The sequence below is a fragment of the Phaseolus vulgaris genome, chromosome 9 (genome assembly GCF_000499845.2).
Source record: "Phaseolus vulgaris cultivar G19833 chromosome 9, P. vulgaris v2.0, whole genome shotgun sequence".
Taxonomy (NCBI): domain Eukaryota; kingdom Viridiplantae; phylum Streptophyta; class Magnoliopsida; order Fabales; family Fabaceae; genus Phaseolus; species Phaseolus vulgaris.
The window spans coordinates 28,185,992-28,209,289 of NC_023751.2; the positions used below are offsets into that span (position 1 = coordinate 28,185,992).

At 28.0% G+C, this 23,298-nt stretch overlaps 1 protein-coding gene and 1 non-coding gene across 2 annotated transcripts; both read left to right on the forward strand.

The window, feature by feature from the left end:
- The first annotated feature begins 1,064 nt into the window (after window positions 1-1,064).
- Window positions 1,065-2,924, forward strand: LOC137822593 (thioredoxin-like 1-2, chloroplastic). Its single transcript, XM_068627502.1, has 4 exons — window positions 1,065-1,750; window positions 1,851-2,033; window positions 2,138-2,302; window positions 2,395-2,924. The coding sequence occupies exons 1-4, from the start codon at window positions 1,559-1,561 to the stop codon at window positions 2,632-2,634; spliced, it is 780 nt and encodes a 259-aa protein (XP_068483603.1). The 5' UTR covers window positions 1,065-1,558; the 3' UTR covers window positions 2,635-2,924.
- A 16,199-nt stretch (window positions 2,925-19,123) lies between these two features.
- TRNAA-AGC (transfer RNA alanine (anticodon AGC)) lies at window positions 19,124-19,196 on the forward strand. The gene has a single exon. It is a non-coding gene; the product is annotated as a tRNA-Ala (tRNA).
- Window positions 19,197-23,298: the final 4,102 nt, after the last annotated feature.

A 23,298-nucleotide genomic window follows, 5' to 3' on the forward strand; every position in this document is an offset into this window, starting at 1 on the left:
TCAAAATCATAGAGAGAAAGTAGAGGAAAGGAAAAAAGAGTTTTTAGAGAGATGATGGTTTTTTCAAATTGAAATCTTAATAACTAAATTTCTATTTATATGATCTTTTAACTTTAATAATAAAATATTCAAATATAATTTTAATTATACCAATTTTATTCTAAAATTATTTGTTTGGTTCCTTACATTTATAAAGTGTTGAAAATAACGTAATGTAAAAATAAAAGTATATTCAATATTTCTATAGTAATTAAAAAAAATATTGAAAAAATTATCTTATTTATACCAATATATTTTAATTTTCTTATTTTGAAAGGTTTAATTGTTATAAATTAAAGTAATGCAAATGTAAATATGATTGTTATGAATAAAATAGTTTTTTTAGTGTCTTACCTAATTGAAGATGATATAAGAGGTCTCAATATTAAAAGTCCAAATAAAAATGTATAATAATATAATAATTATATTTAGAAAAATTATTATAATTAATATATAATGAAATTATTAAACATTAATTTTTATGTAATTAACTATCAGTATAATAGCAATAATTAGTTTATTAAATAATAAAATCTTAGTTCAAAATACTCATAGACTTGTATAATATAAGTACAAAATTGATGAATAATTTCAAATTGCATTCAAGGATTGATTATTTAATCGTACAATCAATTTAACTATTTTCATTTATATTTTTTAATAATAATCGATTCAATAAAAAAAGCTTGGATTGACTATACCACCGAAAAGATTTATGGATTCTAGCTAATTTTTTAAACCAATTATCTGGTGTTTTTTTGTCAGTAACTTGTGATTTGAAGTAGAAAATTTAAATCGAGACTAATTCCTAATCGCAATCTGTTTTTAAACTAAATAGGAACTTAACCACACACTTGTAATTTTTTATTTTTCAAAGAGAGATTCGCATGTGACATGATGTGGGACAACTCAACTGGCAACAATGCAGACCCTCTTTGGGTTCGGTGATAAATATTATCCTTAATAAATGCAAAGGATAACACTGATCTGGATAATGCTTTCGGTTTCGGTTTCAGTCAAAAATTATCATGAAATGAGAATGGATAAAGTTACTGTCATCTATTATTGCATTATCATTCACTTCTTTACCTTCTACTCTATAATGGACAATGCCACCCTGAAAATACCTACAACAACACTTTATTTCAATGTTATAAATTAGAAAACACCACAATTGATCTCTCTCATCAGTCTCATCAAACCTTTCACAAGAAAATAACACTTTTTGTCCCTTGAAGCTTGAGCTTTTTAGCTTTTATCCGTTCATTACCCACAGACGTCTTTTCTACCCTTTTGTTTCTGGGGCCTTAACATTCTTGGCGTTTTTGCTAAGTTTGCAAAGCTGGAATTTTTGCTCCCCAGTTTCATTGTTTTGATTTCAAAACAGAGAAAAATAACACGGGATTTGTTTATTTTGGTTTTGATTCTTAAGGTGTACAAGTATAGCTCAAGACACTAATTTCTTCTCATTATCTGAAGTTGACGAACAAGATCATTTTTCTCAGAGTTCATACTAATTATGGCATGTTCCTTGAAGAGTGTTTTCTGTGTTCCTGAAGGGGTTTTGGGACCTTGCTCTTCAAAAACTGACAAAGCAAAATCAAAGGGTTGTTCTGTTTTGAGTAATGCCTTCATGGGAGAATCTGTTGCCCTAGATGAGAAAGTTTTAGGGTATTGCAGTTCAAAAGCCTCTAGCAATGTTCCAGTTCATGTATGTTGAACCTTTGCTTTCTGGGTATCTAAGCCTTTTGCTTTCCAACAGTACTTTATTTTTATTTGCTTACACTAAGTATTTTATTTATTTATTTCAGGCACAAGCAACAATTTGTGTTAGCAAGGCTTTGAAGTGGTGGAAAAAGAACCTAAAACCTAACATGATTGAGATCCATTCAGCCCAAGAACTAGTTCATTCTTTGCTCAATGCTGGTGATTCATTGGTTGTGGTTGATTTCTATTCACCTGGTTGTGGAGGCTGCAAAGCTCTTGATTCAAAGGTATGCCTTTGTGTTGATGAAAGAATTCTATATACCAACTAGAAATTTTCAATTATGCAACTTTTTTTCTGGTTACAACATTTGACATGTTTTCATGTGACCAGATCTGTCAAATAGCTGAAATGCACCCAAATGCAACATTTCTGAGAGTCAATTACGATGAACTGAAAAACATGTGTCACGGTTTGCGCATTCACGTGTTACCTTTCTTCAGATTCTATAGAGGTGCGGAGGGTCGAGTATGTAGCTTCAGCTGTACCAATGCAACCGTAAGAATTTTTATTCATACTGTTTTCATCATTTGCTGTTTTTTTTTTGTCTTTTCTAAAATTTTGACTTTATTCTATGTCTTATCTCACAGATCAAGAAATTTAAGGATGCCATGGCAAAACATAGTAATGAAAGGTGTAGTTTTGGTCCAGCAAAAGGTTTGGAAGAATCCGAGTTGAAAATTTTGGCCTCAATGGGTGAAATATCAGTCAATTCTTCACTGATGGTGTATCCCAAACAAGAGAAATTGGAGAATTTGGTTAATGATTTTTCCACGGTTTGGAACACGATGAGTAATAGCAGGGGACTTATGCACGACGCAATGTTCTGATTTCATTTTGAAACTACCATTTATTTATTTATTTATTTATTTAGTCATTTATTTATTTAGTCTTAGTTTCAGGATGAAGATTAAAGTTGAGTAAACCAGATTCATACCATTTTTCTATGATGTTTACTGATTTTCATTTTTTGTGTAAAATTTTGGTGTTGTAGAGGAGTTTGATGGGGTGGGCTTGTTAGCCCCTGCAATTTTAAGTGTATTGGGATGATATCAAAATCCTCTCCCTTGCTTTTTGTATTTTGCTCTCTAAATCATCTTAAAATTGTTGATTCGTTGAATCTTTATGGTTGTTTATCATAGTTTATTCAAAAGAATTTCATTATGTTCAGTTTTCTAAAATGAAGATAAAGTTTGGAAATTAAAATACTTCATCAGTTATGAATTTGGTCTTTGTTAAATTTCGTTATCAATAAATGCTTTTTATTTTATAAGTGTCAGAAAGTTTCTCAAATCAGTATACTTCTTTAGTTTCAAAGATTGGGAACTTATCATCCTCTGCTGTTATACATTGCAGACAATTTCACGACTTAAATTAGCATCCCTTTTATTAAAAATGAAATAGGAAGGAAAAAAAATACAGTTAAAATATAAATGAAAGGAAAAAAACAAGTGATTTTTCTAGAGTTGGATATAATTTATCTTTTAGATTGTATGCTATAAAGGTATTCATTTTTTCTAGAGTTGGATATATGTTAATTTTTTTTAATATGTATAAATTTAAAAAATACAATCTAAAATCTAGAAGATATATATCGAGACTAAAAAAAACATTTATATTTTTTTATTCATATTTGTGCATCAGTATTGGTCCTAGAGAATCATTAACTCAGACTTGTTGGTATTAAAAATCATGACAGTTGACGAGGATGATTCCATGTTCATACTCTCCATTATTCAAGTTCCAACCACTCTCAAACTCATGCAGGTTTGATATGAAATTTAGAGTTTTAAATTCAATTTAGACATAAATTATAAATTTATTTATATTTTAATGGAGTCAAATTAATTGAACATAAAGTCTTAAGATACTCTTAAAAGTACCATGTCCATAAATAAAAAATAAATCTGTGTGCGCCCATTTTTTTATTTATTTTGTCGGCATGTGCGCCCATTGTTTGTTATATGCAAATAAAACCGGGGATGAAAACTTGAGCTTATTTATATATACTTTTCTTATTGAACGAAGATATGTTTTATTTTTTTTATGGTAAGATATTATTTAATTAGTTATTAAATAATGATAATGATGATGTTATCTCTAATTTTTTTTTTAATATTTACAAAAAATAATAAATATTGTAATTATGATAAATTTTAATTATATTACATATAATTTGTTTTCTATATTTATATTTATATAGTTTTTATTTAATATTTATATAATTATAATTTTTTATTTCTTCTATAAAATTTATTTAATTAATATTTAAAATAACTATGGTATACACATACCATTATTATATGGAAAAAAAACACAGATTTCATATTTAATAAAAATAAAAATAAGAATGTTATAAGAATAAAGAAGACACTAACAAAGTCACATGTAAAATAAATGGAAATACCAGATTCGGGTGGAAGAGTATTAATAATGAATATCTTTTATTTTATTAAATAAAAATATTATTATTGAAATAAAACAAAATATATTTTTGTAACTAAAAGTATTTTGTATAAAAATAATAATATGCACATAAACTTTATTAGAAAATAACACTAATAATACGTTCAAAATAAATAGGACAAAATAAATAGGCACGTTGATATGAATTTGAAAACAAAAGGAACATGTGGACCTATTAGGACCTTGAAAAGATCTTCCAGTAAAACTGACTTAGATTATTAATGACATGAACACGGTAAAACATACTCTAGTGATATAAATATTTATAAATATTTATAGTACAAGTTAAATAAAAATATATTTCCAAAAGTTACTATTACATGAATTAGATAAAAGAAAGAAAAAACACAATATGTGTAAGAGATGATAAAATAAAAGTAAAATATGTACAATTTTAATCCTTCATTCCAATTGAGGTGATTAATCTGAAACTAATAATAATTGTACAAATTTAAAAGAGTTGATAGAACTTACTTCCATAGTCCAATCATACAAATGATACAGGCATGTGCACTTACTGCACTGCCAATCTGATATACAATTAAAATGAGATTTTTATTTTAATAATAAATATCAATATTTTGGTGTAAAAATTAAAATATTTAATATAAAAATAGTAGTGATGAAAAAAACAGACCTAAATCTCGTACCGATCTCGTACAGGTTCCCTGTCGAAGTAATGCAAAATCCAGCAAAGGCTGAGTCACTCCTGAGTCAGTCTTATCTTATTTTTCTGGCAGACTGATCAGACGACAGATATATGCAGTACAATTTACCTTTCTCACAATGAAAATCATTAAACCTAGACTTTTCGGGTCCACACAAACTCATATTTTTTTGTTCCCATTTGTAGCTAACATGTTCAATTATTATCATCACTTTTAAAATAATATAAATTTCCAAGTCTATTTCTTTTTTCCGCTTCTGCACATGCTCTCTGGTCATTTATTCTGCTGTAAAAAGCTGCAGAAATTAAGGACAAATTTAATAAGATGATTTAATTTAATTTAAATATTATTAAAAAAGATAAAAATTTGTAGTTATAAACTGTATTTACTTGATATAATTTTATTATAAAATATTTGTATTGAAAGAATACGACTTTTTCGAGTAAAGTTTTGTTTGGTTGACATGATCTTTTAATAAAAACAAATAATATCACATAATATCACGTGATTTAAATATGATTTTAATTTCTGTTATATTATTTTAATTTTTATTAGACTAGTATCAGTTTGTTTTGAATGAAAACTCAAATTGTGCAAAAAGAGACACGATTTTAATTTGTTTGGATCTCATTATTTTTTTTATTTTGGCACTTCTATTTCGAATTCAAGGTTTCATATTTTTACAAGATCTTAGTATATCAAAGTTGCAGGAGAAGACAAAGTGTTGGTAGCATAGGTAGGTGATTGGTGACCATACTCTAAAACTAAGACCAACTAGAAAGGTTGACGGTGGATTTTGAAAGGATTTGAAGTGTCCTTTGATATTTGATAATCTAAGAAAATAAGTTTAGTTTGAGAATGTTTTTGCAACAATGAAACTATCGCAAAGTCATGAAGTGTAATTAGGGTATAGAGAAGAATAACTGAGATGGAAATGTAGCTTATATATATATAGCTAGATAGTTATGGATTAAAGCAATATCCTGATAAGTTCAATCAATTAAAATTAGTTTCATTTGAAATATTTTTCATCCAAAACAGGTGAATCAAACTTAATAAAAAAAATATAAAAGGTTTGAATTTTTATTCAATCGAAAAATAACTACATAAGTGATGGAAAGTGTGACGAAGAAAAGAGTTAAATTGAAGAGAAGAATAAGGAGGGAAATAAATAAACCACAATGTTGTCATTGGTAGAAAGACTAACGTCAAGTTGAGAGATAGAATAAATATGATATAAAATCTCTTTGGTGGTAAACGACAATGACATATAATTTGATCATAAAAACAAGGGTTGTGTCAACCTACATGACTTTAGCTTTAATCACACTACACTGAAGTCATGTCCTCCATGTACGACTTCAGTGTTCACTCCAAACAAATTCAAATTGTGTCAACCTTGCTTGACTTGAATGAAAAAAAAAAATTGGGATTAGGCTAATCAAAGTCATATTTGAGTTACACAAATTTTCCACTAAAATAAAAGTTGTGTTGTCCAAACACAACTTATTTTAGAAAGTTACAAGTCGTATTCTCATAACATGATTTCTTCACAATAAAATCATGTAATGCAAACACGATTTAACCATATAAATAATTTGAAATAAAATTACACTAACTTAATAAATTTATCGAAAACTTTATGTATAAGAATTACACAAGTTTGAATACAATAGAACTTAAAAAAGGAAAGCAATATCAAAGTTGTGCTTCGCATATCTAGTGTGACTTGCATGAGAACTTTTTTTAGTATATTTCCTTTTGATATAGAAAAATGGTTGAAGGTCCATTAAATGTAGTATTTATTACAGTAAATGAAGATGAATATTCCTTGTCTGATGTGATGCTTTAATGTAGCGTACGTAATCGCACGTAATCGTAATGAAGAAAGAGAGGTTTTGATGAACCCTAATTGTAGAGAAAAATAAATATAAAAGAAACTTTTATTCACTTGTATATTAGAGAGTAAAATACATGGTGTATATATAAGAAAAAGATTAAAACCTAGCTGAAACAGAAAAAAGAAAGTTGGGCCAAACAAACAAAACCCAATAATTTAAAATATAAAATTAAGTATATTAACACCCCACTCAAGCTGGGGAGTAGATATTTGTCAGGCCCAACTTGGATTTGAGAGTAGAGAATTGTGCGGAAGCAAGGGGCTTGGTGAATATGTCAGCAACTTGCATTGCAGAAGTAATGGGCAGTAGTTTGAGGAAACCAGAGTTAAGTTTTTCACGAACTAGGTGGCAATCAATTTCGATGTGCTTGGTTCGTTCATGAAAAACTTGATTGGAAACTATTTGAAGGGCAGATTTGTTGTCACAGTACAGGGTTGCAGGCTGGGAGAGAGGAAGATGTAAATCTTGAAGGAGGTAAGACAACCATTGTAACTCACATGTGGTGGTGGCAAGGGCTCTATACTCAGCTTCAGAGGAGCTGCGGGAGATAGTTGGCTCCTTCTTTGATTTCCATGATATTAGGGAGTCTCCTAAGTAGATGGAATATCCAGTGACAGATTTGCGTGTGGTAGGACATGTTGCCCAGTTAGAGTCACTAAAACCACAGATGTGAAGTGAACTAGTGTGAGAAAAATATAGTCCTTCACCAGGGGTGCCCTTGAGGTAACGCAAAAGACGTGAGACAGCTTGCTGATGATGAGTTGTGGGTGCAGATATGAATTGGCTTAAATTGTGGACAGCGAAGGCAATGTCTGGTCGCGTGTTGGTTAAGTAAATTAGACGTCCAAGGAGTCTTCTGTATTGGGAAGTGGCATCAGCATCGAGAGGTGAGTCTTGGTCGGGAGAGAGACGGGAGGTGTGAGTCATAGGAGTGGCCACAGGTGCAGAGTCAAGCATGCCAGTTTCTTGAAGGAGATCAAGAGTATACTTGCGTTGACTTAAATGAAGACCAGTACTGTTGCGAGCAATTTCCAGTCCCAAAAAGTAAGTGAGATTACCTAAATTTTTTTATCTTGAAGTGATGGTGAAGGGATGCAGAAATTGTATTGATTTCTTCCGTGTCATCACCAGCTAAGACCAAGTCATCAACATAAACAAGAATAACAGTGAGTTTATTATTATTATATTTAAGAAGAAGAGAGTGATCAACAACAGAAATAGAGTAATTATTTGATAAAAGAAAAGTAGAAAGTTTGGCATACCATTGGCGACCAGCTTGATGAAGGCCATACAAAGACCGTTGAAGCTTGCAAACATGCTGGGGAGAAGGAAGAGAGAGGCCAAGTGGGGGGTCATGTATACCTCTTCATGGAGATCACCATGAAGAAATGCATTATTGACATCAAGTTGTTTTAAAATCCAATTTTTGGTAGTGGCAATAGCAAGGAGAAGGCGGAGGGTAGTGAGTTTAGCAACAGGTGCAAAAGTGTCTAAGAAATCAAGTCCTCCAAGTTGGGTGAACCCTTTGGCAACAACTCTAGCTTTGTGGCGCTCAACAGTGCCATCAGAATGGTATTTGATTTTATATACCCATTTACAACCAATAGTTTTCTTTCCTGGAGGGAGAGGGTAAGTTGCCAAGTATTGTTAGCTTCAAGAGCTTGAAGCTCATCTTGCATGGCAGATTGCCAAGAAGCATGTTTGGAGGCTTCATTATATGTTTGAGGTTCAGGATGAGAATTGATAGAGGAAATAACATTTCTAAAATTGGAAGATAAGGAATTGTAAGACAAGTAATTATGAATAGGATATCTACTACTTACAGTGTTGGTTGCAGTGTGGAAATCTGCAAGATAGGCAGGTTGTCGGTGAGGACGAGCTGATCTTCTTGGAAATTGGGGTGAGATGCTTCCTGGAGATGCAGGCGGTGATAATTCTGATGGAGGTGCAATGTTGGATGCAGAAGCAGAGGCACTATTTGTTGGAAGATCATAGGATAATGAGGCTGGTGGAGAGACAGTATTGGGTGCAGGAGTAGAGGCACATGGCTCGACAGGAGGTGCAGTATCAGAAAAAAAAATCAAAAGCAGAATTATATGCATTAGAAATAGGGAGAGATAAAGTGTTAGGGTCCTTAGGCAAGCCACTGTCCAATTTATATGGAAAGTGGTTTTCATGAAAGATTGCCTAAAAGATTTTTAAAACCAATTAAAATTTTGAAAGAGAACAAAAAAAAAAAACCAAGAACAACAAAGAGAGGGAAATAAAAATCAGAGAGAAGCGCAGCAAAACTCTTCATTCGAAGAGCTCTGATGCCATATTACAGTAAATGAAGATGAATATTCCTTGTCTGATGTGATGCTTTAATGTAGCATACGTAATCGCACGTAATCGTAATGAAAAAAGAGAGGTTTTGATGAACCCTAATTGTAGAGAAAAATAAATATAAAAGAAACTTTTATTCACTTGTATATTAGAGAGTAAAATACATGGTGTATATATAAGAAAAAGATTAAGACCTAGCTGAAACAGAAAAAGGAAAGTTGGGTCAAACAAACAAAACCCAATAATTTAAAATAGAAAATTAAGTATATTAACAGTATTTAATATCTTTTCCAACTAGTCAAATAACATTATAATTATATTTCCTCTTCTTCTACTATAAACTTTCTACTATAAACTTTCTAGCATTAGAGAAGTACATTATTTTTATCCTATACATATTTTCATGCGTAGCTAACTCTTTAGTTACTACCTCTATTTTACAACTTCTCATGCATATGTTATACTTAATATAATTGAAAGGAGTATAATCAAAAAAAGTTTCCACACGTGACGACCATGTTTTTAAAAAAAAAAAATCAAAATACAATTTTACTAAAAGAATAAACAACTCACGTGGTGCACTCACGTAGTTTCTTAATGGCTGAATGGAAGACAACTGACAAAAGTCACAAGGTGCTTTGAAGGGGGATTAGGGTTTTTTTCTCTATCACGAAAGTCTAAAGCTGCTCTGAACGAAGGAAATTTGGATTTCCGTTTTTCTCTCATGCAAGTCTAAATTGGAGTGGTATAACTGCTGCAAATTTTCAGGAAAAAGTCAACTTACATAAACAAGGTAACCGTTTTTGGATTTCAAATTTGAAATCTCAATTGATTCTTGGTTTCTGATGAAGTTTAGAGCATTTTTTTTTCATTATTTATACATGCTCTTCTCCATGCATTCCGCACTGCACTTCTCAATCCAATCGGTCTCAAAAACTCCAAAAACTTCTCTTTATAACATGATTGGGAAATATTCTTTTGTATTTTTTGTATATTGCGTCTATTGATACAATTTAAATATTTTATTTTTTCATCATATTACCTTTCATTTGGTTTTTCTCATGGTATTTGATCTTCGTGCAATTTTCTCATGATATTTCTCTTCATTCAGTCAAATTATTTTGTTATTATGTACATTTTCAAAAACTGAAAACCTATTTCTTCTGTATAGACACAATTTCAAGGTACAAATTGGTTATGAGAAGCATTTGTTTTGTTCAACCATATTATGTATACATTTCTCGTCATGTTACATGTTTAATTTTTTTCTCATGGTATTGCTTTTCATCCGGTCAAATCATTTTGTTTTTATGTACATCTAGAAAAACTAAAAATATACTTGTTCTGTGCATGCACCATTTCAAGATATAATTTTTTTTATGAAAAGCATTTGTTCTATATAATCATACTATATATACAATTCTCTTCATATTGCGTGTTAAATTTCATGTACTAATACAACTTCAATGTTTTGTTTTGTTTTTGTTTTTTCATGTTGACATTATAAATATTGTTTTCTACTACCATGTATTGATAAGTTATTTTGTTTTGAGATCATAACAACTGAAACCTATTTGTTCTATGTAGGCATCATTTCAAGTTAAAAATTGTTTTTCTACCATGAACTACAGCAAAATGAGATAACAGTATGTTGTGCACACTCAATAAGTACGACAATAAATAATTATTAGTATGAACAAATGTACTTTTATGTTTTTTGTAGCATTAATATTGTGCAAAAGTTTTTAACAAATGCTATAATTTTATTCTGAATAGACCTTTTTTTGTATGAAAATTGGAATATTGATCAAAGGTTTTCCTTAATGCAATTATTTTTTAATACAATTTTGTAAATATTTGGATGGAAATATATGTACATTGATTATATTAAATGGGATGTACCGTAGAAAGCTTTAAGGCACACAATTGAAGAAATTATCAAATTAAATCTACATTTCTTTACATTAAAACATAATTACAAATCAAACTTTGTATGGAAGCATTAAAACTGCACCTAAAGAAGGTAACGAATTTGGATTTCAAATTTTGAATTTGAATTTTGAAATCTAATCAAGCTTGGAGGCCTTTTTTTTCACCATTTATACTTGCACAAGGTTCAACCTGAGGCCAAAAATATGCATATTGAATATTGAATGTGAGCAACACTGAATCTGTGAGCAAACACTGATATTTTGTTTCATTATTTTCTTATACAAGAAAACATAAATGCACTTTTTTTCATAGGAAAATGTGCATATATATTTTCCTTTTTATCCAATCCATTTGTGATATATGTTCATATTTGTTGTTGAATCCATGTGGTATTTAATACTCTGAGCATACTCTGATCTTTTATTCATTATTTTCTCACACAAGAAAGCACAAGTCCACTCTATTCTCACAGGTAAGTGTGCAAATTTCTTTTTTTATCCAATTAATTTGTGATATATGTTCATTTTTGTTCCTGAATCCATTTGGTATTTAATAATGTGAGCAAACACTGATTTTTTATTTTTTTTTCTCGCACAAGCAAACACATATCCACTTTTTTTTCTCAATTTTCAAAAAATGTTGAATTTTTTTTAAATTAAAATATTTCCTTCAGGTTGTTATTATGTATTTGATTCTTCTGAGCATTTTAGTAAAGTGATTTTTTTTTATATTATTGTTTTGATATTATTTAAGAATCAAGAACAAGTTTCTCCCACTAATGATTTTCACTTTTCTAATTATTCTTCATTTTTTATTCTTATGTTCTTTAACCACAACCTGTTTGTCATAATACTTCTTAGTTGACACCTATTTCTTATAGTGATTATTTATCAAGGTTCAATTCATCAATTACTCAACAATTTTGAATATTTGGATTAATTACTTTTATTAATGAATTTAGACATTATTCTCTACCATGGTTACCCTATTGGAGTTATATTGTTTTATTTATTGTCTCAGAAACTTCTTACTAAGTTGTGTAATGTGAACCTTACTATTGAATAATTCAATAATTTGTGGTTAATGATGTATTAGGAGAAACTATTTTGTGGATTGTAATTTACTTTATTTTATCCTTTTTAGGTTTTGGAAATTCCAAACATGAATTTAAATCTTTAACTGCTAAATCTTCATTTTTATCATACATTATGTAAATAAATTGGTTTAGTTAATATTGATGCAATGAATATAACACCTTGACATATGCATCACTCTTAAAAAGTGGTTGATATAGTATTTACTTTTACATGTAAATGTGTTTCTTGCTCCACGTTTCTTCCTCCAAAACTGTTGTTCATTGTTTCATTATGATGCAACTAACCATGTTTTTTTGTTGTTGAACATAATGTAAATTGCACATGACTAATCAAGTCCTATTACTATAGTTGTATATCATGGATTAACATTTTTTTAAGTTATATTCATGAGGATTTTTATTTTTATTTTGTCCATCCGGAGTGGATTGACTTCCCAAGATAATGCAATGGATGGAGTTATGAGAAATGACGTCAATGTGATCAGGTGGATACATATAACTTGAGATACAAGATACATACATATATATTTATTTATTTATTTATGTTTAGTGATACCTTTTTTATGGGGTCATGGGTTATATCCATATGTATTCATTGAGCACAACATTAACATATCTCTTTTGTGACTTTATATCTCTGACTTCTTTGAAACTTTTATTAATTTTAACATAAGTGGAATACTTGAATTGTTTTTATACAAGCAACTATATTTTTTTAAACATTAATGGTTTTGAAATATGCCTATGTGTACTAAACCATTTATTTATTTGGTTAAAGCAGATTAAGAAAAAATAAACTTGTAACATAAAGGATTTCATTGTTTGCATATTTCATGTATAATTTTTATATATATGATAATAATAATGGTGTGAAGTTATATGTGTAACATTTAATTTTTCATCAATCTTGGAATTCATAAATTATAATTTATTATTACAATTGGAGTGTCTGTGTTAGTTTTGTTTAAAGAGTACCGATATATTGTCAACTATGATGTGGCTGCGCCAGGATACAATCGCTAATGTGGTGTGGGAAATAATTTTTTATTGCATTGAGGGGCCCACATGTCACAATGAACAAATTCAAAATTTAGGATTCAATTTGATTGGACCCAGTTTGACGGTGACATTGGGGTTCTTCTTCATTTCTAAAATTTCTTCATAGTTTTCTGAAGACTGCGAGTTGGAGTGGGAATTCAAATTCCAATGCGAATTTGTGCATCAAATATTGTTGAGGTTGATTTTCGTTTCATTTGTTTGATTGTATTTTGGTTTCAATGATTGAGATTTTGGTCTCTCCTTTTGCGATCGGGTGCCATTAATTTCCGAATTTGTGGTGTGCATTTTTGGTTTTTGATTTCCATTTTGGGTTTTGATTCTAGGATGCACATGACAAGTACTTATTCTTCAATGTTTTGGTTTTAGTTTCTTCTATGGATGATGATGAATAATAGAAGTTTGTAAAAAGTGCAACAATGTCACACTTTAGAGATGAAAACTATGAGTTTGATTCTAGGTGAGTGTCACAACTGGGATCACAACGACGGGACAACGAACCAAAAAAGAAATAAAACTCGAGAATGGAGTTGCAACTAGTTTATTGTGAAAAATTACAGAAAAATTGAAAACATGATCTGCGAACCAAATTTGGAATCCGGGAGTCGCTTACGTGTAAGGAAGATATTAACACTCCTTCAATGACCAGACGATACCTTTAGTTAAATATATAAAATAAGTGTGATTTTTCAAAATGTTTATTTTTTCCTGAAAGTAGACATGTTAAAAAAAATATTTTTGATATTTTTTCATTTAGGCCCGAGTTGGGCTTTCCAAGTTGAAATTGTGCTTTTTGAAAAATTGAATCCGACAAAGATAGAACTTTGCTCCTATGTATTTTTTTCATAACAGAAAATCATAATAACGTAGTTCTCTGCGTTAACTATTTGAAAATATATTTTTTAATTTTTTATATTTCTTAGAAATTGAGAGTCAGTGGGTGCATAAAGTTAAAAAGGATGAAAGATAGCAAAAGTACTGGCCAGCTGAATGGGCTCAGCTTCAGAAGAAAAATAATGGTGCACATATAAGAAACCGGGTGTAGGAAATAGCAAAACGCTGGGCAGCACATGAGCCTAGACTTTCTTTTATAAATGTAGAGTATATATAATAAGCGTGGTGCAAATAGAAAGAGATTAGAACTGGAAATATTAACATGGGGGCCCCGAAAAGAAATTGATACCCGAAGAATAAAACATTAAGTGCTTCTTCCTGCACCTTCATCTCTTCTTCAACCACCTCCATACACTTTTAAAATTCCAAAATTGTCCTTCAGTAAAAAAGATAAAAATAGAAAATTTGTTTCACCTTTCGTCACAGAGTGAAAACGAAGGTGTTTGGTCCTTTGTGCTTGTTGTTGCTGTAGTGGTGGTGATAGTGGTCCTTGTGGTGGTAGTGACAATGGTAACCGTGATGGTGGTGTCAGCAGTGTTGCTGTGGTGGTGGTACCAGCAGTGTTGTTGTGGTGGTGTTATTCACCACTCATCATTCTTAGGATTCTCAGGTAAGTCTTCAATTGGTGCTTTAAAAACTTATTTTCAGATTGATTAATCCGCTAGATTAACGAATTATATAATCCGTAACAATTTATGCAAAGCAATGAACTTCATCACCACTATAATCTGGAATGTTTTTCCAATCTGTAAGACAATATTAAAGTGGTCCGGATTAGTTAATCCGGAGGTCTACCGGATCCAGAACGAACATACTCACTTTTTCGGATTGTGTAATCCAGTACAAAATGAACTATGAATTACATAATCCGGAAGTCATTTTAGAACTTCAAATATGACTTATGGATTATGTAATCCCAAATACAATTTGCTGTTATAATTTGACTTACAGATTACACAATCTAAAAATCACTTTAAAGTTGTCAAATGCATTACGGATTATCTAATCCGGAAGGTATTATTTAACTTATGGATTACATAGTTCCTCTGCCCATAACTACAACCAAGAATTCGAAACTAACCTCTTTGAATGTTTGTGTTAGATGAAGAGTGATTTGGAGTTTAGAATGAAAGTGAGTGGTGCTGCTTTGAAGGGGAGGGTGGGGGCTGCTGGAAGAGGGTGAACGTTTGCTGGTACTTTGAAGGAAAGGGGGTGAATGTTGTTGGTGCTTTGAAAGCGAGGGGATGGGTGTCGCCGCTTGTGCTGCTGTTGGAGTGAATGGCAAAGTGTTAAAACAATAAAAGTGAAAAGGTAAAATTAGGTTTATTTTAATTTTTTAATATTATTTACTGAAGGATATAATAATAAAATTAAGTTTACAATGAGGTGGAAGAAGGGATGGAGGTGCATGAAGAAGCCTCTAGAATTTGTGGGCTCCATTTCTTTACTCTCTCAGGCTCCAATTTCATGCAACCTTTTTTCATTAAATTAAACCAAAACCGCGGGCCGCATATGTACTACTCGTTACGTTAACTGCTCCATCAATTCCAAAAGGAAAAACATTTGAGACTCTCAATATTAAAACACTTTCATTTCAGATCCCCTAAATATAATAAAATAATATTTTATAATAAAAAATAAAATAAATATAATTAAAATATTAATTTAAAGAATTGTTAAATGTATGTATCACCACCACTCAAACAAATTCTATGAGTGGTGCGAAAGCAATAGTGAGGTGTGTGAGTGAAAAAGCTAAATAAGGTTGTGGGGGATATAAAAAGTGAATAGGAAGGTGTGGAGGGGAAACTTGAGGTGTTTTCAATTTTTAATTTTTTCTTTATCTTTTTATTTATCCAAACGAAATCAGGTGTTGATGGTGAGGTTAGGTGAATACACTATTTTCTAGAGTGTAATTGAACCAATACTACTAGGAGGAGAATAGAATTTGTTTAACAAAAAGACAACTCTAGAATAAACTTTGAGGAATAAACTTTGAGGAGTAGAAGTGCCTCAAAGTTTAGATAATTTTATTACTCAATTCAAAGTTAAATATCATGTACAAAGCACTCCTATTTATAGGAGATGAAGCTTCTGGGAGAAGATTCTAACTAATTCCAATTCAACATATCATTTTTCCTTTGTTTCCACCAAGACATGACATATTCTTGAAAATTTAAAGTAGCCATGGATAATATTCTATATTCATTTACTTTGTGACATTCAAAAATTTTCTCAACCTTTTTCTCCTATTCTAAATATGCCTCAAAAATTTAATTTTCATAAAAAAAAAGGAGGCCTACTTGAGGCTCGATGGGATAAAAAAGATTTCTAGGCTTATGATAATGCTTAAGGGATGAAGTATAAGAATTAGTATAACAAGGATTACTACACACACCTTCTTCTCTTTGAGAATGAGAGTCTTTATGATGTTCTCTCTTCCTATCTGATCTCTCTTTACTTTGTATGTATTGAGCAAACATGATTCTTAACTTCTCTATGATTTTTTATTTTTTTTTGTATTTTGTAGTTTATCTCTCAATATCTCTACCTTATGATCCCTCTTAATTCTAAACACACTAGAATGATGATAATGATCACTCATTTTTTATTCAAAAGTTTTATTTGACAAAAAATTCTAAAATTTAGTGATAAAGATTTTTACAAATGATTTTTATTTTTTGGTGAAGTTTCTAAAACAAAAAGTTGTTGAAAGTTAACCAGGTAGACTCCCAGGAAAGAAAGGTGGTTCACAAATGAACACACTTAATATCGAGTCTTTTCCAATCAGAATTTTCACAAAATCTCTAAGTAAAAATTCAAAAGGATTTTGTCCAAATATGTGTGTACAACAGAATCCTAAAGACTAAAGGAAGGTCAAATATTAATTTTGAGATCATTCCAACCTAATTATCAGAGGGACCTAAGAAAGGAAATAATAAAGTAAATTTGCAAGTACATAAATAAAACCAAGTAATACAGAACTAGACGAAAATTCTAAGTGAAAAAACAAGTGACACTTTGAGTCCATTGACACATTTCCACAAGAGTAAATGCTTACTATTATAATGTTTAACTTTGAGATTGGTTTAAAGGCATATTCCCAAACACAAAGAACGAAAAACTAAAAAGGAAAAATTTAACATAAAGTTCTATGACAATATGATTTTACAAAAATAAATGTTTGATGTTTTGATATTTGTAGTCAACTCTTCCTCTCAAGTCTCTATCACTCTTTTGTTTTGAACTTTTACTTGTTTGTTCTCTAAAGAGGAGTCATCCTTAGCTTGATATTTTTATTCTCCAATATGCTACCTAGCAATGTTAGTCAACCTTCTCCAAAGATCACAACAAAGTGATAATTTCCATCTCAAGAGACTAAATCCAAAATGTAGAAAAATTGAAAATGAAGAATGCTAAACATAAAAGATTTGAATTATGACAAACTGCAAAGAGTGATTTTAAAGATTCAAAATAAGGAAATTAAGGCTATAAAAACAACAGGAAAAAAATGAATTATTAGGAATGATACTAAAATAGAATATAAAACAAAATAAATTCTAGAATACTTTTTGTAGTGATAATTCTTCAGATTTATTAAAAGTTTTCTACAATAAATTTCATCTTGAGATTTTTATCTCAATTTGTTAACTCAAAATAAGGATTGGACGTAACAAAATTTTATTAAAAGCACCACTGGACAAGTCAAAACAATTTATAAGCCAAGATAAAATCGGACAGAGAACTCTGTTTTACAACACAAAAAGTTAACAAAGATGGGAGTTTCCTTCATCAGATTGGGTTAAAATTAATACTAATGGAACTGCTCGGGGATATCCTGGTCTTGCTACTTGTGGAGGTATTTTTCGTGGGAGTATAAGAGATTTTATTGGTGGGTTCTTTGCGTTTCTTGACGTTCAAACTACTTTGGTTGCTGAGTTTTATGGAATTATATATGCTATGGAGGAAACTTAAAGGATGAGACTTACTAGTGTATGGCTTGAATGTGATTCTACCTTAGTTTGTGATGCATTTAATGCTAGGACTAATGTATCGTATATGCTTCGTAATCGATGAAATACTTGTCTTAATTACGGTGACAAAATCAAGTTTAGGTTTACTCATATTTTTCATGAAGGGACTTCTTTCTAATTTATTTTTAGAATTCTTTATTAATAGGTATAGTCTACATATATACCGTTTTTGTTAACATATGAGTTTTGGTATAGTCCTCACATATTCTTTTATATTTTTTTTATTTTTTCTTTTATTTTTAATAATAATTTTTTCGTGTGATGGTAGATGATTGTTGTTACTTGAGGTGTCAACATAACTGAGATGTTAAGTCACATAATGTCGAACATTCAAAGTTTTATAAACAAGAATTATAGTTGAATAGAATAAAATTAACCAACATTGTAATACATGTGTTACCACATAACAAAAGCTCCAAATTATTTGAAACCAGGATGAAATGTAATTTACAAGTATACTTCCTTAACTAATCTAAGTGTTTTCAAAATGGTGAAACTAGTAAACATTATAGCGACCTTTTCAAAACAATAATAGGATCTGTTTTAAGATTGTTATGAAAAAAAAAAATGAAAAGAAATTTTTCACAAGTTAAATTTAATTAATATGTAAACTTATTTATAAAATTTATTTCACATAACTTTATTGATAAGCTAATTTCAACACAGAGAAAAAACTTAGTTTTATTTTTCTTTCTTAAAAGTAACTTTGAATAAGTTTATCAAAACATATCTATATTAACGATTAAAAAAAAAAGGAGATGTTAACATAAAAAGGCTTCAACTTTACATTTTATTTTAAATATTTCCATATACATTTTATGTTAAAATATATAACCACCCTTGAATATTAAAGCAAGAAAGATTCAGGGACCAATAAATGTATTTTTTCTATATATTTTAAACTTCATCGAATATAATATTAAAATCAAATATATTAGACAAGAATTGGGGATGTAGCTCAGATGGTAGAGCGCTCGCTTAGCATGCGAGAGGTACGGGGATCGATACCCCGCATCTCCAATGTAAAAAAAATTCATTTTTAATCTCTCTTATTCTATTTTTAAGAACATGGCTTGCTTCTTTTGTTTGTAATGCGATGAATCTGATACGTCCAATGCAGAGAAAAAGGGGTTGTAATTGCAAAACCCAAGTAGAGAAAGAGATAGTGCATGTGCAGTGCTACGTGCAGAGCCACAGAACCACCACCTTTAACACTTATTCAACCTTCTGCCTCCACTGCCCAACACGTTCAACTACCTCACCATCATCTTTCTTTTCTATCACTTTCACTCTCATTCTACCATCTCTTAGCTTAGGCCCAAACTAAATACATACATTTCTTTTAAATATTTTACTTGCAAGTTTCCCATAACCTTTTGCTATACAAATATATAAAAATTGATATGTAATGCAGAATGGTTAGAAATAAATATTTCACACTATAATATAATATTTTATAGTTTTTTTTTTCTTTTTTCTGTAAATGGTGTAGTTGTATTTGATATTTTACGAAATGGACAAAAAAAATATTCTGAAATTGGACAAATCGTACTTGTCATGTTGGATTTTAGTAAAAAGTTGTTAAATTAAAGTTGTATTTGTCAACTACAACTTCAATTATATTAATTTCTACTGAAATCCTATTTCATATACATGACTTGATCAATCTCAAAATATTTTTTTTATATTTTTAAATGAATAAAAAAATTATTTTGAAATTGAACAAGTCCTACTTGTCATATTCAATTTTAGTATAAAGCTGTTAAACTAAAATTATATTTACCAATTACTTGTCATGTACAATTTTAGTATAAAGCTGTTAAATTAAAATTATATTTACCATGTAAATGGATGATTTAATTATATCAAATTCTACTAAAGTTGAACTCCATATACATGACTTTCGCTGAATTTAAAAATAAAAAAGAAATTTGTGTATTTCAGAAAATATTAAATAAAATTACTCAATTTGAAAGAAAAAATCAATTTTATAAAATGGTATGTGATCTTTTAAGTAGATTAATATATCTTAGTAATGTGGATGAATTGAATAAGAAAGAAGAAACAAGAATGACCGTAAATACAGCAGAAGTGGTGAGGTAATGAGAAGAGAATATCAAAAGAAACAAAGAAAGGTTTGAATAGGAGAATGATACTACACGAACATACCAGTCGTATGGCTAAGGAATTTGGTTTTGCTTTTTCAATTGTTTTTTGAACAAGTAGTGTCCTTCTTCTGCTAAGGAATACCGAATATTAAATATTAAACGAAAATAAGATATTTAATATTAATTGTTTCATTCATATAATAATTATTTAAGAATATTTTCCACTTGCCACTGCAACTTTAAATCCATGCTGTGAATTCAGCTTTGAAGTGAAGATTTGAATTGAAGGGAGGTCAAATAAATGGCAATGAATGAACTATAAAAGCAATAAATATGAGTTTGAACTGTTTTTTGGTTCTCTGAACGATCCTTCTCTCACCGCTTCACCCACGTGCTCTGTTACCCCCATATCGCATCTTAGCATTCTCATCTTCTACTTTTTCTTTTTCTTCCATTTTTCAGTGTTCAAAAATAAAGTTACTTAAAATTTACTTTTTAAAATGCAAAATCAAATAACATTTTTATCTTACAGCATAGTACAAATACAAATTACATCATAAAATTTTACTCTAGTACTGGTTTAAGGTGTTTTTTTTTACTCAAACTAGCAAAATATGTAATATTTTCCATTTTCCATTTGATAGTTTTTCTTTGAACTTCTAATTAATGATGAAATTTTAGTTCAAATGTGAGTTCAATTATATTATAATTTTTCAAGAATTTGTAAATTTTCATTAAATTACTTCTTTTTATTTATTTTGAATGGATGTCAATGTTTATTGCAGAAATTTTTTCTCGTATATTTATCATAGGATTATATATATATATATATATATGTATATTCATAGATAATTACATAATCCGTAAATAACTTAGTTTTTTCTGTAAATTTATTGTATTACCTAAAAATTTGTGATTAATAGGTAATAACGATTTTTTTTTATAGTATGAATAAAAGTTAAGTATGCTTAAATCCTTATTTCTAATATTTTATGTTAATAAGATGTTTCCAAAAAAATGTTTTTATTAGTTAGTGCAATTAAAAGTTGTAAATATTGTAGAATTGTGAATAATATAAAACATAATATAAACTATTTTAGATACCAATAATTTTGTAGACTGTGCATCTTGGTTTCATTATTAATAATATAAACTATTTTAGATACCAATAATTTTATAATATGTAAAATAACATCTAATTTAATCAATATAATAACTAATTATTTGATGACTCTAAAATTAGTTTTTATTTAATGGTTTTCTTATAGTATTTGTAGATTTTGTATATTATTTAGTTGCTTTTGCTGTACCTCGTCGTACATAGTGATGTAAAATGTTATTTTTGAGATGATATTCAAAAGTATACATATTATTAATATTATAAAGATAATAATATAAATAATATGAATAATAATATTATTATAATATTAATAATATTAATAACATTAATAATATGAATAAAATTAATAAAATTTATAATATTAGTAATAATAATATTAATAATATAAATAATATTAATAATATTTAATAATAGCAATAATATTTAATAATATCAATAATATTTAAAAATATTAATAATATTTAAAAATATTAATAATATAAACTATTTTAGATACCAATAATTTTTATAAGTAAGTAAAATAACATCTAATTTAATCAATATAGTAACTAATTATTTGATAATTATAAAATTAGTTTATATTTAATGATTTTCTTCTAGTAGTATGTGTAGATTTTATAAATTATTTAGTTGCTTTTATCTGTACATAGTGATGCACAATGTTATTTTTGAAATGATGCATGTAGTCACCCTTCAAAAAGTATACCTATATTATTAATATTATAAAGATAATATTTAAAAATATTAATAATATTTAAAAATATTTAAAATATTAATAATATTTAAAAATATTTAAAATATTAATAATATTTAAAAATATTAAAAATATTTTAAAATATTAAAAATATTTAAAAATATTTAAAATCTTTAAAAATATAAAAAATCTTTAAAAATATAAAAAATATAAAAAATATTAAAAATATTAAAAATATTAAAAATATTAAAAATATTAAAAATATTAAAAATATTAAAAATATTAAAAATATTAAAAATATTAAAAATATTAAAAATATTAAAAATATTAAAAATATTAAAAATATTAAAAATATTAAAAATATTTAAAAATATTAATAATATTTAAAAATATTAATAATATTTAAAAATATTAATAATATTTAAAAATATTAATAATATTTAAAAATATTAATAATATTTAAAAATATTAATAATATTTAAAAATATTAATAATATTTAAAAATATTAATAATATTTAAAAATATTAATAATATTTAAAAATATTAATAATATTTAAAAATATTAATAATATTTAATAATATTTAATAATATTTAAAAATATTAATAATATTTAAAAATATTAATAATATTTAAAAATATTAATAATATTTAATAATATTTAATAATATTAATAATATTTAATAATATTAATAATATTTAATAATATTTAATAATATTTAATAATATTTAATAATATTTAATAATATTAATAATATTTAATAATATTAATAATATTTAATAATATTAGTAATATTAATATTATTTTATAATTATAATTATATTAATATTGATAATCGTGATAATAAGTATAATAATAATTATAACATAACAAAAAAACTTGACTGGTGTAATGATTAAAGTTTCTTTAATCATTCTTCATCGGACACCTTGTCCATATTACATATGAAATCCTTTCATAGATAAATTGAGTTTTTCTTGTAGTGAAAAATGTATAAGTAAAAATTATTTGTGTTATAATTATATTTATCAAATTAAAATTAATTATAATAAATGATGGAATGTAAGATTCTTTGAATTTATGCAAATTAAAAATTAAAATATAATTAAATTGAAGTCGTTTAGAGGGTAAGACGACTTCAGTGTAAAATCAAGACATAGAAATTGTCATAGTTATGCACGATTTATGTTTATTATTTTT

Excerpts from the sequence above, each read along its gene's own strand:
- LOC137822593 (XM_068627502.1), top strand. The coding sequence starts at position 1,559 with ATGGCATGTTCCTTGAAGAGTGTTTTCTGTGTTCCTGAAGGGGTTTTG. Across the intron at positions 1,751-1,850 it reads CTAGCAATGTTCCAGTTCAT|GCACAAGCAACAATTTGTGT; the intron begins GTATGTTGAACC and ends TATTTATTTCAG. Across the intron at positions 2,303-2,394 it reads TCAGCTGTACCAATGCAACC|ATCAAGAAATTTAAGGATGC; the intron begins GTAAGAATTTTT and ends CTTATCTCACAG.